Source organism: Primulina eburnea, chromosome 4, assembly GCF_022965805.1.
Source record: "Primulina eburnea isolate SZY01 chromosome 4, ASM2296580v1, whole genome shotgun sequence".
NCBI lineage: Eukaryota > Viridiplantae > Streptophyta > Magnoliopsida > Lamiales > Gesneriaceae > Primulina > Primulina eburnea.
In genome coordinates this window covers 38,968,018-38,985,893 of record NC_133104.1, presented here as the reverse complement: position 1 = coordinate 38,985,893, position 17,876 = coordinate 38,968,018, and the positions used below count along the sequence as shown (strand labels likewise).

At 35.6% G+C, this 17,876-nt stretch overlaps 3 protein-coding genes across 11 annotated transcripts; 2 read left to right on the top strand and 1 right to left on the bottom strand.

The window, feature by feature from the left end:
- Window positions 1-2,923: 2,923 nt before the first annotated feature.
- Window positions 2,924-9,515, bottom strand: LOC140831197 (mitogen-activated protein kinase 4-like). 9 transcript variants are annotated; one of them, XM_073195023.1, is made up of 7 exons: window positions 9,174-9,515; window positions 8,616-8,745; window positions 8,349-8,486; window positions 7,017-7,349; window positions 6,307-6,490; window positions 6,066-6,224; window positions 2,924-3,041 (listed from the first exon to the last, which is right to left on the bottom strand). In XM_073195023.1, exons 1-7 carry the CDS (start codon window positions 9,344-9,346, stop codon window positions 2,941-2,943), a joined length of 1,218 nt encoding a protein of 405 aa, XP_073051124.1. In that variant the 5' UTR covers window positions 9,347-9,515; the 3' UTR covers window positions 2,924-2,940. The 9 variants fall into 9 exon arrangements, with proteins under 9 accessions (XP_073051124.1, XP_073051127.1, XP_073051129.1 ...); XM_073195026.1 differs by having other exon boundaries at window positions 2,952-3,041; window positions 6,082-6,224; window positions 9,174-9,514; XM_073195028.1 differs by lacking the exon at window positions 2,924-3,041 and adding an exon at window positions 3,066-3,325 and having other exon boundaries at window positions 6,082-6,224; window positions 9,174-9,513.
- Window positions 4,484-6,054, top strand: LOC140831200 (uncharacterized). The gene is made up of 5 exons (XM_073195032.1): window positions 4,484-4,604; window positions 4,737-4,818; window positions 4,900-4,951; window positions 5,075-5,129; window positions 5,340-6,054. Exons 1-5 carry the CDS (start codon window positions 4,484-4,486, stop codon window positions 5,516-5,518), a joined length of 489 nt encoding a protein of 162 aa, XP_073051133.1. The 3' UTR covers window positions 5,519-6,054.
- A 1,968-nt stretch (window positions 9,516-11,483) lies between the features above and the next one.
- On the top strand, window positions 11,484-17,558 carry LOC140831196 (monodehydroascorbate reductase, chloroplastic/mitochondrial). The gene is made up of 17 exons (XM_073195021.1): window positions 11,484-11,641; window positions 11,749-11,926; window positions 12,031-12,130; window positions 12,910-12,987; window positions 13,170-13,241; window positions 13,732-13,850; window positions 14,325-14,409; window positions 14,503-14,592; window positions 15,289-15,390; window positions 15,561-15,650; window positions 15,806-15,886; window positions 16,203-16,274; window positions 16,348-16,442; window positions 16,516-16,604; window positions 16,720-16,782; window positions 16,872-16,912; window positions 17,218-17,558. Exons 1-17 carry the CDS (start codon window positions 11,632-11,634, stop codon window positions 17,347-17,349), a joined length of 1,497 nt encoding a protein of 498 aa, XP_073051122.1. The 5' UTR covers window positions 11,484-11,631; the 3' UTR covers window positions 17,350-17,558.
- The last annotated feature ends 318 nt before the right edge of the window (window positions 17,559-17,876 follow it).

Sequence of the window (17,876 nt, the reverse complement as noted above, 5' to 3'; positions counted from 1 at the left end):
TGATCAATATTTGCAACAGGATGTCAATTTTTTTCCTTTTTGTTTTTGTCTAGATTTATTTTAATTCGTGTAATATAAGTTTATTCATGATACATATACTACGTCGAAGAACATCAATATCAAATAAAAAAATGATCGACGAGTTTAGCGGCTTCTGATTAAAATGACCAAACAAGAAAAAAAATCAAAGTCATCAAATATCGACGAATTACAAGATTTAAACTAAAAAAAAAATCCAACTTACATAACCAAAGTTGCCATTTTTCCTTTGTATAAAAATATATAACGATATATTCATACTATAAAAAGATATGATGGTATCTAATAACTTTGGAAAATTATACGAGCTTATTATATGGATGTTATCATTGAGTTTTATACAATTTTTTAGAAAAAAAGTATTATGATGTTAATTTATTGAAAATTTTGTTATCCCAATAAAGATTATTAATATATTTTCTCCATATTTTCCTTGCATAGATGTTAGATTATTACTTGAACTCCAGTTTCAGAGTGGGATATGAATAGATAACGGGCTCTCCATTTTTCAAGTAAATATTGCATTATTCACATTTACACACATTTATAATATAGATAGATAGATACATAGATACACAATTACAGATGATAGGAATAAATTTAGCATGTAACCAAAAATTAATTTTATAGCGTTTTTAAGAATTCAAAAATTTGTACATTTGGTGTTAAAGTTGTTGAAATTGTGTCGTCTTTTGGTATTAGTAACTTATCATTTATCGTCGAGTACTCCATCACTTTGATATCGCTACAATCGAACTCTCTTGTACACTGCGACCGGCTCTCACAAAGAACAATAATTTCCTCTCTCAAGAAATAATTCACGAAGCTACGAATGGAGTGTAACATCAACAACTGGAAATCTGAAATTCAGAATGAAAGAATTGGCACCGACAAAAACTTGTTTCATCTTCTTGTTGCGACAAAAAATAGATAGTTTTGTTTGCTCCTTATTTTTGCACGCTTTGGATGACAACTTCAAACCTTGATATTTGCAATATTCAAGGCTGCATAATTTTTTAAAATGTTTAAATTTCAAGGTTCAATCACTATATAACCGATAGTTCAAGTAGTAGCTTCTTGATGATGAATTCCCCGAAACCTTTGGTTCCTGCAGCAGCGAAATCGTCCATTTCGGGCTTCAGGTTATGATCTTTTCACTCAATAAGAACTACTCTCAGTTGAAAACCTTAAATCTTGTTAAAAAAGTTGACTGCTAATTCTAGCTTTTGGTTTCTTGTTTGTTCTTTTTAAGTCTTGGCTTATATTATATTAGATTTACAGGCACAACAATGACGCTAGATGTCATCAAGGCTGAAGAAAATTGGATTTGTGGACAAGAAAAATGTTATTTTAGATGGGCTTGAGGTTAAGAGACAAAGCCACCTTGCCAGCATTGATTTGCCGTTGTTTCTTTTTTCATCCCCTACTCGTGCTTTCAGCTATCTCACCTTGTCTCCTACCAATTTTACGACCCAAAACAAGTCTATTTTTCTTTCGTCGACATGCCAGAGGACTGTCCAACCATGCAAAGATTCCCATCTCCCCAACTTGTATGACAATTTGACATTTTTAAAGAAGATTTATTCTATGATTGATCCAATTGCATGACCCAAAATCAATAAATCTGAGCGATGTTTACTGCTGGCGGAACACGGACACGAACTCGTGCTTGGGATGGAAATTCTCCCATGGATATTTGGTAGATTTCTGTGAACCTTGTGATGTGAATCTAGCCGGCCACTATGCGTTCCAAGAATCAATCTCGAAAGGACGCTTGAAGATGTTGAATGTTGTCTTTCATCCAACCAATGAAAGCTTGGAAACAAGGCTCGAAGGGTTCGGGTTGCATCACAATCAAGTAGAAGCTGACCGAGGCTACACGGACGTGTACACGCACCTGTACACGGGGTCCGTGTCTCATACATTCGAGATTGAGATTTACAGAGCCTACACGGACCCTCACCCGAAGGCCTACACGGGGTCCGTGCCCTTTTCGTTTGGACGAGAATATTTTCCTAGTTTAGTGTTTTAATTATTTTGGCAAGTAGATTTGATATCTTTAAATATGCAATTTTCTATAGGTAGGGTTTGTTACCTATATATAAGCTAGACTACCATGTAAACTTTTAACTTTTGTTCATTATTGATTGAGTTTATAAAACTTTTCTTTGAGAATTCTCTAAAAAACAAGCTTAAGTTTCGTTATAACTTTTGCGTCGTATCAAATCAAACTTATCAAAAGATTTATCTTTTGTGGCGTTTGTCGATCGATTTTCACGAGGGTTGCCAAGGACGGGTTCTTTGGAGGTTCTCTTGAACGCGATTGTTCCTATTGTTGATTAATTGTTGCTAGACCGCGTGATCTAGAGGCGATTATCACACCTATCGATTACTTGTTTCAAAGATCGGGACAAATCAAAGATATCGTAGGCGGGATCGCATCACCTTGGGAACACCATAGAGCAATTTATACATGTTTACAGAAACTTGCACATGGTGAAGAAGCCAGGCTGCCACCATGAGCAATATAATATAAAGTACACAATCATTTTCTTGGTGACAACTGAGTCTGAAAGGAAACAAATTGCATAAACTCGTGAAGTAAGGAAAACCATAGTCATTTTATTTTATTAAGAATCATAAATTCAATAATTACCACTTTACATTTTCAATTAAGCGTCATTTGCAAGTGACGCTAAATATAGCCGCTTCATTGATAAAAGTAAATTTTCTCAAATTTTTATGTTATTTTTAAAAACTTAAAGGTGTCGCCCATAAAAAAAAAAACATATTAGTCACATGTTTGTCAGAATTACTTCTTACATCTGCACAGAGCATATATTGTATTGATCGACAAAAATAAAATAAAATAACTGGTGCACTTACAGAATCTTTTGAGGTTTAAACATTATAGCTGGCATGTCTCCCCACTCCCCTGCCTAGTGAAGAACCCTTGCTACCACCCTCACTTGTCCTCCCCAGATCCACCAAAACCAAACACCCTATATAAACCACCCCAGCTTATAATTCTATTCAATCCAAAGTACTCAAGTATCAAGAATCAGATCAAAAATCACTCCAAAAAGAAAAAAAAAAACAGTGTTCTCGGCTCAAACACCTTGACAAAAGATGAGAACCAAGGTAAATGATGCAACGGCTACTAATTCTGCATTTGACAAGAATTTGAAGAGGCAGAGACTAATTCCACAGAGAGGACAGATCAAAATGAGGATAGCAGCAAAAGCATTTCATTCGCTCATATCCTCGGCTCAATATCTGAGTTCACCTAGGAAAAAATCCCAGTATTAAGGAAAAATGTTGTATACAACTCTTGTATTGCATTTTCTTGTACTCGTTTTTGTGAATTGAAAAAATTTTGGTGGCTGCATTCTTACATGACATTGTCGAAGTAGTCTGATTCGAAAGATCAAGTGTTTTCCTTAACAAATAAGGCACGTTATACAGATTGGTTGCTCAAAAACCATAAAATTATAAAAACCATAAATGTTTATTTAGACCATCATTATTATTTGCTACATGTTGTGATGTGCATTAAACCACATACCTCGATTTAGTTCACGGTATTTGGTAAAATCTTGTATGCATGATGGTACCAACTACGGCAAAACTTTGATGCAATAATCAAGCAAGTACTTCTCCCCTCTTTTTTTCGAATTTGGGGAAGAAAACGTCCCACAATGCTTCCATTTCAAGGTGAATCATGGTATCAATTCTTGACCAAATCAAAAGAGTATCTATCACAGAATTTGGAATGTCTGAAGGATCGATTCTTTGGTTACATTTCAAGCCACATAAATAAACTAAAATGCCTAGAAACCGTGATGCCTTTTCCATGTTCCAAGGAACAAACATTCCCATTTTGCTCTATCACGACACTCAAATTCATATGTCAGATGCATGTTTTGTCAATCCTTCTACAATGGCTGCTTCAATGAGATTTAGCAATGCTGTCACAATGCAGAGTATCCAGTTCAATGTCAAACCAGAGGTGAAGCATTCATTTCACTCTGTGTTTCTAAACAGACAATGCGGCTTTCAAGAACCAGCTATTGGGACGCTGCTCCAACCGATACATTTAAATAAGAGCATCAAAAGCAAATCCTTACAACTATTTGCGATTCCATCTAGCAATTCTAACATCAAAATAAGCGCAGATTCTCCTGCAAACACAATTATGCAGTTTTACTCTGCCATTAATGAGAAGAAGTTAAAGAAACTAGACAAATTGATGGCAGAAGATTGTTTCTTTGAAGATTTCTCTTTCCCTAAACCGTTCCACGGAAAAAAGGTATTATATCTCTAAATCACATTAAAATTTTTAAAATATCAATAACCCAACTCACGAGGAACTTGCCGCCTTTCATGTGTTTATAGTAAAGTTTGTGTTGCCTTGTTCAGAAATAACATGTTTGTTTCTTGAACAATGCAGGAGGTTTTGCATTTCTTGGAGCAAATAATTTCGTGTATGGGTCAAAATATGCAGTTCAACATTGATCATATATGCGAAGGGAATGACTCCACCGCTGCAGTCAGTTGGCATTTAGGTATCTTCTGCGATCACCTCACTCACCAATCTTGAATGATTTACACACTACCTTTAAAAAGAATTATCGTTTTACATAGAGAATAGCATTTTACATTCTTTGACACTAAAGATTTCTATTTTGCTAATGCAGATTGGGATAATATACAAGTCCCTTTAACCAGAGGATGCAGCTATTACTCACTATCAGCAGATGGAGACAAGCTAGTCATCAAGTATGCATAAAGATAATTTTTGAACGAACCCATCATGTTTAATTGAAAGATAGCGATAATTTCTTTCACAACCCCATGCAGGAAAGTTCGAGTTTTCATTGAGCCACCTATCAAACTGGGACGTGTAGCGCTGGTACTAAAAATAAATATCCTTGTCAATCTTTTTAGCACCTCGTTTACTTAATCTTTCAAGTGTTTAGTCACTATTTGTCTTTGCCCTTTTTTCCTTTTTTTTTTTGCATTTCCTTGAGAATAGACGATGTTCAAGATTGTGACTTCGCTATTTGATGCATTCCCAGCAGCTACAGAATGTATGTGAGCTTCCATATATACTAATGCTTTTTTTTCCCTTGAACTATTATCCTCCAGTTAGAGTATCATCATTTGGTATACTGATTGAATGTCCTAATACGAGATAAATATCGAACAATAAATATCTAATTAATATAATATATGATATAACAAAAATATATAGGTTTGAAACACACAGGGTACTGATAAAACTACATTTTCTAATGCAGGGTTCCTGAAAAGATCTCACATCATATTTCAAGTGCTTCTAAAGACATACAGTATAACTATACAGCCAATCATAAGTCCATTTCAAGCATGGTACATTAAAGTCGTGCAATCTGCAGCTTGCATTCTCAGCTTCGTCCTCAAAATAATATATTACCTCTCCAAGAATTTGAAATTGTAAATATTGATTTTTCCCCTATCGACTAATCAAGAGCTGCTTTAACAAGCCATAATTTACAATTCTAAACCGACGGAATAAAGACATATTATTATAAGAATTACCTATATTAGAATTTGTGGTACATGAATAATGTATATTTTTTTTTGATTATTTGTCCATTTATAAGATGTATAGGATCTAATAAAATATGTCAACTTTAGATAAAAATTTGTGTATTTTATCATGAAAAAAATCAGAGATCCCAATAAGATCGCATCTAAATCAAATTTAAAGTCACGGCACAAATCGACTATCTTAGCTATAATGAATTAGAATAACATCTAGCTTCACAGTAACAATTAACAAACCTGAAATAAATATTTAGTAATCCTAAATAAACTTGGTAACTTCTAATAGTAAACTCGGTTTTATACATAACAAGCTGTGATAATTTAAACAGTGGTTAGAATAATATATGTCCAGGAAGATTCATCCACGGAGAAACAATATATATTTACCAAACAGTACAAAAGAAATATTGCAAATAAAGATGATTATTTAACAAGACCTGGATTAAACTCAACTGATTCCCTCCAAATAAGCTCCCTAATGTTTTCTTCAGTTATCGATGGCCGCTCAAAATCGAAACTGAAAGGCATGGAGCAAATGGGCTCGTCATTTATATCGTGAAGAGATGATAAATATGGATGACGGAGAGCCTCATCAACTGCTTAATCCAGAAATTTGATATCAGCTGAATTTAACAAGATTAACTATTGAGATGAAATCTAAAAAGAAGCTGAATGTACCAGTTATACGTTGGCTGGGATCAAACTTAAGCAGCTTCCCCAGTAAATCCAGTGCCAAAGGAGACATGTTCGGAAATCTAGTCAACAATTGTTGTTTTGGGAATTGAGGAAGCTGTTTTACATATCTTCGGGCATTGTCGCTTCTTAGGAATTTAAGGCTCGTCTCATCAGGGGTCCCTAATAGCTTTGAGGCAAAAAAGGAGACGATTTACAAATTTATAATATAGAACAGAATTTAGACATACAGAGGGAAACTTTGCTTGGTGAACCTCTAATCCAAACTATCCATTCTTGCATTTCGGTTATCTTTTCAACTCCTCATTCCCTCAAGCTCCTCTAACACTAAGTAGTAGCTGGATTTGATACCACATTGAAATTTCAATTCATCTTTCATACACAGAATTTATATGTTTAGGCTAAATTTGGAGAAAGTACAAAATTCAATTCGTAATGTCACCCCACAAAATCATAATTCGAAAATCATGGAACTTCGATCCCGAACATAGAAAACTCCAGATATTCAGGGGAGGATGGTGAACTGGGAAGAGGGTACAAGTGGGGAGACTGAATGCATTTAGAATACGAAACTTGCATTTTTTAGAAAAAATAAAAATAAAATTATTGAAATGCTTTCATTATATTGGAAACTGTCCCTCCAAACCCTGGTGGATCGCTAATGATCCCAGAAGAGTGATGTTAAAAAGGAATACCTCAGTAATGAGTTTCAGCTGATGAATATAATCTTTTCCTGGGAATAAAGGTTCTCTAGTCATTGTTTCAGCAAGAATGCAACCAACGGACCACACGTCTATTGCAGCAGTGTATTCAGAGCAATTAAGGAGTAATTCAGGCGCTCGATACCAACGTGTTACAACGTATTCAGTCATGAAATCCGTTTCAGATATTGTCCTTGCCAAACCAAAATCTCCTATTTTCAGATCACAGTTCGCATTGAGAAGCAAATTGCTTGGCTTAAGGTCACGATGCAAGACGCTTGCAGAATGTATATATTTTAGCCCTCGTAACAATTGATACAGGAAGTACTGGAAATTGTCAAATAAATAAATAAGATCATAATTCACAAATAATTATAGGAACTCGAAAAGAATACACTTTTCTCATGAATTATGCCAAAATACTCAACTCGAGAGGGCAGATTTAGGTAAGAACTAGGAACTTGAGATATGCAACAGCGGCAGCAAAACTACAAGAGGCTATTACAACATCGCAATTTCCATGATTCGAGTTTCTTTTCCACAAAAAATGGACTATTCAAAAAAGAAATACACCACTTGCAGGTAGTTCCAGTAGACCAATGACATCAAATTCCTTTCCACAAAATGCTGCGATACTGGGAGTTACATTTTACAGTGAATTCCTTACCAAGACTAGGTGCTGAAATATTTTGGTAATTCACACGAGAGGATTCAGGAATAATGATGAGGGGGAGTGTGACTAGGTAAGAAAGGAGACTAAAACGATTTCAAGTGAGCAAAACATGACTTTTCAGAAAATTATGTATAGAATTTAATATTTTTAATTTGAGGGAGTGACCGACAATTTGCTGGATCCACTCATGCATTTTTCTCGTACTCATTTGGTTATCAACACGTTATATTTGAACACAAATTTTAAATGTCAATTGGAAATAGCAAAAAAAAAATCAAGCGATAAGAACACAATCTACTCTGCAACCATTTTTGTCCTGTGTTCAAAGAGAGGTAATTTAGGCATGTAAGGGAAAAGAGTCTATCTGTTTAGAATTAGTAAAATACCCCAGTACAATCCACAGAAAATATATTAATCACTCGTCGAATAACTCCAACCACAGAACTCTTTTGATGTAACATTTGCACATGAAACTCTCAGTTGACCAATTCATTTTAGTAGTAGCTCTTTCTTGCTTTCACTCTCGATATTCTAGTTCATTGCTAAATTTGAAGTTAATGTAACTGGAATCACAGTGATTCATCTTAAGTGCTATATTTGAACTGAAAATTAAATACCTATTTGTAAAAATAAATGGTATTCAAAAGTATAACCTGACAATGATCATCTGTTAATTCTTGATCGGATCTGATAACCTGATGCAAATCTGTGTCCATCAATTCATATACTATGTAGACATCATCAAAAGCTTCCCTCTTTGGTGGCCTAATAATGTCCTTGATAGCTATAATCTGAAACGAATAAAGCTTAATTAAAAAGTGATACATAATTTTCAAAAAACAAAAAAGCATCAGGCTCGGGCTATCGAGAATTATCAAGACTGCAAAGGCTAGCAGAATAATGGGTTCAATTCAACCTACATTTTCATGATCCAAGTGGCGTAAAAGTTTAATCTCCCTCAAAGTCCTTTTCGCGTCTATACAGTTATCAAATGAATTGCCAATTTTCTTAATGGCAACCTCCTCATTAGTCTCCTTATTGATAGCAGCACTACATAAAAAGATGAAAAGAAACGTGAAGTTTGTACACATCAAAGCTGCATGAGCAAGCAAGAATCTGCACAGCCTAGAATTGTAAAATTTTACCCACGATGTCTTCTAACAAACAATAGATTCCATGCACAAAATTTCTCTCTCGTACAAAGAAAAGCATACAAATTTATGTTTCTTATACGCTCATAAGCCAAAAATGACAGCACTAACGACCTTTCGCACCCAAATAAGGGCCGCGCCGCGCCGTACAAGGAGCAGACAGGTAGATATTATAAGTTTTGAAACTTTAACTCAAGGGACGTGAAAAAAATTCAATTTTCGATGCAAGTTTCCGCCTTCAGTAGAATACATTAACTGGTGCATCTGATTAGGTAAGTAAAGATCTCTCACGAGACCATTGACAATTGAATTAATGCTAAAATTTACCAGACAAGTCCGTAGGCGCCGCGACCAATAGGGCGGAGAGGGGGCACGTATTTGTTGGAGACCTCGAAAAAAGTACCGTGCACATTGTACCGCACGTATTTACCACCATGTGTCAGCACTCCATCAATGTTTGACCTGCTCGAAGCTGAGGCTGAGCTACTTTCTGGAGCCATGGGGATAAAATTATCGAGAAATGGCTATCGTGGGACACGGCGGCGGGGAAAGGAGAAGGAGAGGGACGTAGACAGAAGATAGGTAGGACCATGTCCAAATGGACTCATCAACTCTCTGTCTATCGCTCTGCCTTCTTTGACTCCTTTAACAATGGTGTGGAAAAAAATTATTAATTATGAATTTTAATCATCATATTTATCAAGTCACACGGCTCTCAGGCTATAGCCCATGATCTATTGCTAAAAATATATGTTTGATATATATTGATGAATTAATATAAAATTTATATGATATGGGAGAATATAAGATATAATTGGTGATATAGGAGAAATTGAGCTTAGTAGACGATTATATCGAGTTGGTTAGATTTTTTCTCGGACACACTGGAGATCAGGTGGAGAGTATCCGGGCTAATTAGTCTGCACATTTTAAAGAGAAAAGAACGTTAGTGGGGCGTTGAGAGGTTTTCGAACGTGGCCACTTTGTTGCTCAAGTTAGTCAAATGTTTTTTTGTAAAAGAAAATATAATACATAAAATATATATTGAAAGTTTATGAGAAATGGTAAGTGAATTGAATGTTTTACAATACAAAAAACCTTGTTATTTATGAAAATATAATTAATGATGACCTTGTTTTCAGTGTTCGGTTGCTATTCATGGCAAGATTGATGCTCATGTCCTGATTTCTGACACGTATATCTCTGACAACCAAGACTGCTTCTAGTCTAGTTACATCATCCCAGCGTGCGCTGAGTGACTGACTCATGATTCCGAAGTATGGAATCCCATATTATGGACTTGGAAACGACACATGTACTGAGGTATCCAGGCAGATGATCGTGGTGCGATAATGAGGACGTAGCCCTAAATCTCCTAAATCATGTTATACTGCCTGACCTCACTTGAGCCTATGTTGATCTGATTATCTTCTCCAATTTTTACAATTCCGGGGATGGCCCCTAGCTGGCTCTTATCTTCGCTTTGAGTTATAGATGACCATGGTTATGACCCCTCCTCGGCCCAAGTTATAGGATTACCTGAGTACTTCTTATGTATCGAAGGGGTGAGGTGTCCAATTTTTTTTTAAAAAAAAATCAAACGTAAATTATAATAAAAAAAAGTATTTTTAAAGAAAAATTTGACTCTTCGCCTTTACTAGGGATCCAAATAGCTTGTCCCATTTTGGTCGGCGCTGGGAGGTGGTCTGACGGCCGGCGGAGGTCGGCGGCGGCGGGCCGCGAGTGAGGTAGTCCGACGACCGGAGGCGGTCGGCGGAGGCTCGACGACGGTCCCGCGATGGAGGTGATCTGGCGTTGGTGAAAGAGAAATGGTTTAATAGGAAAGAGGGTGGGGATAAAGGAATGATAAATAATCTTATGAGGGAAGACACCTAATACAACCTAATCATACATAGGAGATATTGAGTTTTAGGTGAGTTTAAAAATCATAAAAAACCTACCTAATCATGCATACCAAATGCACCGTAATAGTATATGGAGATCTCGTCCTCTTGCTTTTTTTGTCAGTAATAGATATCTGGTTCTCTTGTTTTTTCTGTCAATAATATTATTATCGTAAATTTAGCCCCCACGACACAAAATTCTGTATACACTGCAGCCTAATGAAGTTCGTACCACAATGCACAGCTTTTGTTATTGGAACAAAGTCATACAGGAAGGCGAGGAAAATCAAATTGATTTGGAATGATATATACATATATTATGATATCCTTATATTTTCGATCTGATCCGATCCGGATGTGATTTGGCCAACCCGATCAACGTCAAATCCATGAGTCGAAATGATACTCATATTGAATACATTCAAGACCAAAATTGAGGTCCAATAAATTAATCGGAGTTCGATCTCTGACTTTTCTATCTCTATAAATATCTTTCCTTCACTCATTAATTAACGGCATTATTTTTGCACTCTTCATTTCGCTATTTGAGCATAATAACTAAGTCGAAAAGACTTCCGATGTACTATAACGTTTGTTCATTCAACCTGACCCTCTCTCCAGTAATAAACTAAGAATAATTTTTGCTCACCAACATTAAAATTTTAGCATCATCGTATTCGAGCTCAAGTTCCTAGAATGTTGCCACGCGACGACGCGAACGTGTCTTTTACCCAGCCAATAGCCGTTGCCATATCCGATCTGACTCTTCAGCCTTCACAAAAGTCAATTGAGAAAATTCAATTGTTGTTTTCACCCTTCACCCTACTACTTCTCTCTTTTATCATATAAACAACAAATTACTGTATAATTCTTGATTCCTGATGACTGCAGGTCCTTCATCTCTCTTTCCATTTTTATTTTCTTGTGCAGTAGTTCATTACTATTCTGCACTTTGAGTTTCATTGTTTCTCATTCTTTTGGGTTGCGAAAGCTTGCAGCTCGTAGAATGCTGATGGCGAGCACATCCAATATGATATCATTGAAGCACGGAATTTCACTATGGTGTCCGCAATCAGGTTCCATCAATCAAATTTCTCAGATTTCTTCTACCGGTTTCACGAGTTACCGGAGAAGATTCACCGTTTCGGCTTCCTCTTTCGCCAACGATAATCGAGAGTAAGCTATTGCGCAGCTGCAACTTCTTGACATTGATCTTCATTTTTTGGGGTTCTGTTTAGGAATTATATTTATTTTTTCTGGGTTTTGATCTGTGATTGCAGGTTTGTGATAGTTGGCGGTGGAAATGCTGCAGGCTACGCAGCTCGGACTTTTGTCGAGCATGGGATGGCTGATGGAAAGCTCTGCATTGTTTCCAAAGAGGTAGCTTTTTAGTTCCCATGTATGTTTCTGCATCAAATCAACATCGTCTCTTACATACAAATTCAGTCAATCATGCTTAAGAAGCGTCGTCACAAGCCGACCCAACAAGAACGAAATATCAACTTCTCTCAACCTAAATTTAAAAAACAAATTGAAATTTATGTGGTGAGCTGTTGAGAACTGCAAGTTTTGCCTCAAGATCGGTGGGCATAGGCGCCTCCTCATTTGAAGTCCTGGGTCTACCACTAGAGGTAGACAATGAATGCTAGCAACCTCCGTTGTTCAAAAACTCACTTGCACTTTCTCATGATTGGAAAAGTTTGAGAGATGGAGGATTCTACTAGGAATATCCTTAAAATTTGGGACCTTTCTTTGCAATGTTTTTGGCTGTGGCACTATACTGAACATCACATATTGAAATTTTCGCTGCATTTATAGTTCTCCAATAAAAGGATGAGTGTATTGTGCTGCCACAGCAGCATGCGGTCATCCGCACTTGTAAAAACCAGATTTCGCATTTACGAATTGGTGTCCAATTTAAAATCATGATGGTAGGAGTCACAGAACTGATTTCAGGTGATCAAAACATTTTCTAGAGATTATAATGATTTAATTCAAGGAATACGAACAAGAACATATTAGAAATCAGAATGACAAACTGTATTTTGTGTTCCCATCGCAAATTAATAATCACATTTTTCTGATATCTAAATTTGCGTCGCTGATAATATGGTATTTGGTGGTGGCTGTGCTTCAATCAATTTTTTCTTTGATCACAGGCATATGCACCTTATGAGCGTCCAGCATTGACAAAGGCTTACTTGTTCCCAACAGATAAAAAGCCAGCTCGTTTACCCGTGAGCATGATGTCATTGATAGCTTGCATAAATTGTTTTTGAAATCAGCTAGTGATGCTTATTTTGGAATCATGTTTTCACTTGTGTTAGGCTTTGGTTATCAGTGTCATTCTTTCGTTTGCAACCATACATATAAAAGTGTTGGGAATATCATGAATAGATTTGGTGTTATGCATTTTCAGGGTTTCCATACTTGTGTTGGCTCAGGGGGTGAAAGGCAGACACCTGAATGGTACAAGGAGAAAGGGATAGAGGTAACGAATAATCTCTCCTCTTTTCTCTTCTTGTTTGCCGCTTGATCTCAGTATATTTATGGACAATATACTTGAAATCTGAAAAAGAATATTGAGGGTACTTGAGTATATTTTTGTCTTTGTCAATATTGAACTTTATAATATGTTAAAGCTGTGCATTTTGATTTTGTTATTAGCTGTTCTGGCGTCTAGTGTATCTAGTTTCCACATTGTACGCACATTTTAGCATGTTATAGGGCTCTCGAGAAAAACATTCGAACATATACTCACCATTTGAATTTGATTCCAAATTTCATTCTATAAATGATTTTAGTTTCAGCTATAATTTTTTTCAGTGTGGATTATTTACTGGTGTGGTGGTTATGTTTAGTGTGATTATCACATTTAGTAGATCAATTTTTTGAGCCTCTGATTTTGAGTAACATCATTGTGGTGCAAGTACAACTCAGTGATGTTCACAGTTGAATCCCTAAAATGTCATTTCATACAGATGCTTCTTGAGGATCCAGTGACAAGCCTTGATATAGAGAAGCAAACATTAAGAACTGATTCAGGAAAGCTGCTTAAATATGGATCACTTATAATTGCTACTGGTTGTACTTCCTCCAGGTATCACACAATTTATCTGCTAAGTCCTGCATATCATCTTCCAACTTAGGTATTTGCTACTTTTATACTCATTGAATTGTCTTATATTTGCTCTTTAGTGTTTTGGACAATTGTGATACGTGCATCCAACTGAATATTACCAGAAAGAAATAATGCTCGGCTTTGACATTCCTTGTTAACAATAAAGGAATAAAAAACCAACTCCCAATAAATGTTTAAATGCATGTATAGAAATTTCACTCATGTAACACAGGATTCCAAGTTCTCCTTGACTCTGACTTGGAGCAAGTTACTTTCTTTTCTATTTTTTTACCCTGCATATGCACCTAGCTTAGTATTAAACTATTTTTTTTATCGCTGTAGGTTTTTAATCTTTGTTTTCTCTTCAACAATAGAACTTCACAATTTTTATTCAGCGACTGCCTCTTAAAGATATTTAACATATAATATGAAATGTGTGTTCCTTGGCTTCAGGTTTCCAGATAAAATTGGAGGAAACTTACCAGGCGTTCATTATATCCGGGATGTTGCAGATGCCAATTCACTAATATCATCTTTGGTAATTTTGGATTATTGTGATAACTATGATTGGCGGTAGTCAAGTTGGTCTTATTCATTGTGCATGATTAACTTTGAAATATTCATTTCTCAGGAAAAAGCAAAGAAAGTTGTAGTTGTTGGTGGTGGTTATATTGGCATGGAAGTAGCAGCGGCAGCAGTTGGGTGGAATCTTGATACTACTGTAAGTGATCAACTTCTTCAAGCTCTCTCCCTGTATTTAACTAATAATATATTGGTGAAGGACTCGATATTACATTTAACAGCTCGAAATTTTTTTGTTCTATATGCCATTCACTTCAGCTATAATTATTTTTATGTAATAATCTGTTTAGTAAAAATATAATAATTATTCTTGCCTAAGAAGTGTTTATGATGATTGTGTGGGCAATATTTGTTATGTTTTGGAGAAATGTATTGATTTCCTAGAAGCTGACAAACACAAGCACATCATTTTTTGATTATTTTTACGTTTTCACCTCATTTTCACATTCTCCGATACAATCAGTTTTAATATTTAATTTTTCATCAATTTTGAAAACAATTCTACTTTTTTTATTTATTAAAACACAATATTTTCAAATTTAAAATAATAATGTAATGTTAAAAAGTATATATGACACTATAAAGATTATATACTAGTTACAGTAAAAATATTTCTGCGGAAATAGAACCAAACATACATCAAATTCCCAATTCGTTTTCTGAAAATCTTTTTCAGAAACACCAAAAAGATAACCATAATCTTTGGTTCCTTAAAAAGAGTATGACATCTTCACTTCAGCTTGTCTAGATTCTACAACTCAGTTATGGATTAATTTCATTTTGTGTTAGTTACTTCTTGTATCATATTCTTACTTGCATAGTTTTCGGATTTCAGATCATATTTCCTGAAGACCATCTTATGACAAGATTGTTTACTCCTTTTCTAGCGCAAAAGTATGAAGAACTATATCGTGATTATGGTGTCAAATTTGTCAAGGTTGGTGCTATCTCCACTTTCTTAACTGCCCCCGCCCCACCCAAACAAAAAGAACTGAAAGAAAAATTAGGGAAGAGAAGAAGAAAAAAGGGTAGCAGAATTAGAAATTATCTTATTTATTTAAAGTGAAAAAAGGTTAAGAGTAACATTTGATAAATTTATTCCTCCAGGGTGCTTCCATAAAGACATTAGAAGCTGGTTCTGATGGGCATGTGACTGGTGTTAAACTTGGGGATGGTTCGATCATAGAAGCAGACACGGTAATCCGGAAAAATTGTTCTTTATTATAGATGTTTTTAAGCTCCCCAACACATAAACCATAATTATTGTGCATGATTGAGAAATGCTTCTTTCTTGATGGTTAAATTTAAAGGTGGAGAAGGAAATATATTTAACATTGTTCTTTGGCCCACAGGTGGTTGTCGGCATTGGAGCGAAGCCAGTTATCACTCCATTTGAAAGCGTTGGGTTGAATAACAATCTGGGTGGAATACAGGTACTGTATGTTATTATTATTGTTGGGCATGTCCTTTTCTTGTCCGGAAAATGTTGCATGCTTGATTGAACTTCAACCGTGTGTACTCTTTTTCTTCTTACGGGAAACAAATAGGAGAACCATTTCCTGAACATAAAACAACAGATATTCAAGCTTCTCTTGCATTTACATTTTATGGGTTGAACTGGTTGTGATTACTAAATAATGTAAATTATCTTTCACTTATTTGTACCTTCTCCATTGACGATGTGATTCGCAATTCCACTTGCTCAGCAAGTAGAAAACAACATAATTTGCTTTAAAATTTAAATCTCAGGTTGATGGTCTGTTTAGAACAAGTGTGCCAGGAATTTTCGCTATTGGGGATGTAGCAGCATTTCCCTTAAAGGTATGTCTTATGTCTTCAATCGAACTGAGCAATAATTTTACCAGATGAAATTGATGGGGTTTACATCTTGTAGATTTACAACCGAAGTGCTCGGGTTGAGCATGTTGATCATGCTCGTCGGTCTGCACAACATTGTGTTAAAGCACTACTAACAGCTCATACTGACACGTAAGTTGGACAAAAATGTACCGATTTTTTATTCATAAAACTTCAGCTAGCTTGACCGCTTCATCTTTCTTAGGTATGACTATCTCCCTTATTTCTACTCGAGGGTGTTTGAATATGAAGGTTGCCCGAGGAAAGTATGGTGGCAGTTTTTTGGAGACAATGGTGAGCATATGTGTTGCTCTCTGCACAGGCTACATATTATCTTCAACCTCCAAGTCTCCACAATTTTTTGAATTTTTTATTTTTTTGAGAATAACTGTTTCACAATCTTATGCAGTTGGTGAGACTGTTGAAGTTGGGAAATTTGATCCAAAAGTCGCAACATTCTGGATAGATTCTGGTATTTCCCTCTCCATCTGGGGATGTATAATATAAGCATTGAGTGAATCCGTTTTTGTAGAAGCTGACTGCATAGAAATTTTTTTGAAGGTAAACTGAAAGGAGTTTTTCTTGAAAGTGGAAGTCCTGAGGTATAACTTCTTTAACTAATTACTGGACTATTTTATCACTTATTTCTTTCATGGTCAGAGATTTACAGCATAAATATACTTGATCGTTCCTCCAATATTGTAATTTGGCGTGAACGGGACAAATTTCATAGAAAATTGTCTAGGCATGTTTAAAATGTAATTACCGTTCAATCTGAGAGCACAGAAGTGAGATTTCTAATGATGTTTTAATTCATTGTGTGACTTAACAAAATTGTTACAAGCATTATATTGGCGGCTGTACTGTGCTCTGTTTGCCACACTGATACCTCCCCAATCCCTTTTAGGAATTCCAACTGCTTCCTGAGCTTGCAAGAAAGCAGCCTTCTGTTGAGAAAGCCAAAATTCAAAGTGCATCTTCAGTGGAGGAGGCACTGGAAATCGCCCGAGCATCCTTGCAATTTGAAGCTGCGGCTTAGCTTGTCGCTCTATTGGACTTCAGCTTAGCTTCTTATATTTCGAACTTCTTTTCTGGTTGTATATCCAAATAAAGCATCACCGAGGATAATCGTGGAAATCGTTAATTTGTACACAGATGATGCAATTTGAATCGATTGATGTATGAACAAGAAGAATAACGAAGCAATGGTTGATCTCAATCGAGAATAAATCTTCTGTTTTAAACTAACTGAATCGATTGATTTATGTGTAGAAGAAAGTTTATCTGCTTCCAAATGGGCACTTCAGGCTAGTGTATGACAGAAAAGCCTTTTAGTAAAGGTTTAGCAAAAGTATGCTTGGAGATGAGATAAAGAGATTTAATTTCACCTTCATAAGTTAAATATTTGATCATTTTGGTGCCTTTTAGTAATTTATCGTGTCATTTTACTCTTTAACCAAAACTGATATGGTTGGAGAAAACTTTAACGTATGAAAATTGGCAAAACTATACTAATATTTTATTTTTACCAATAAAAAAAGAAGTATCACATTAATTTTTAGGAGT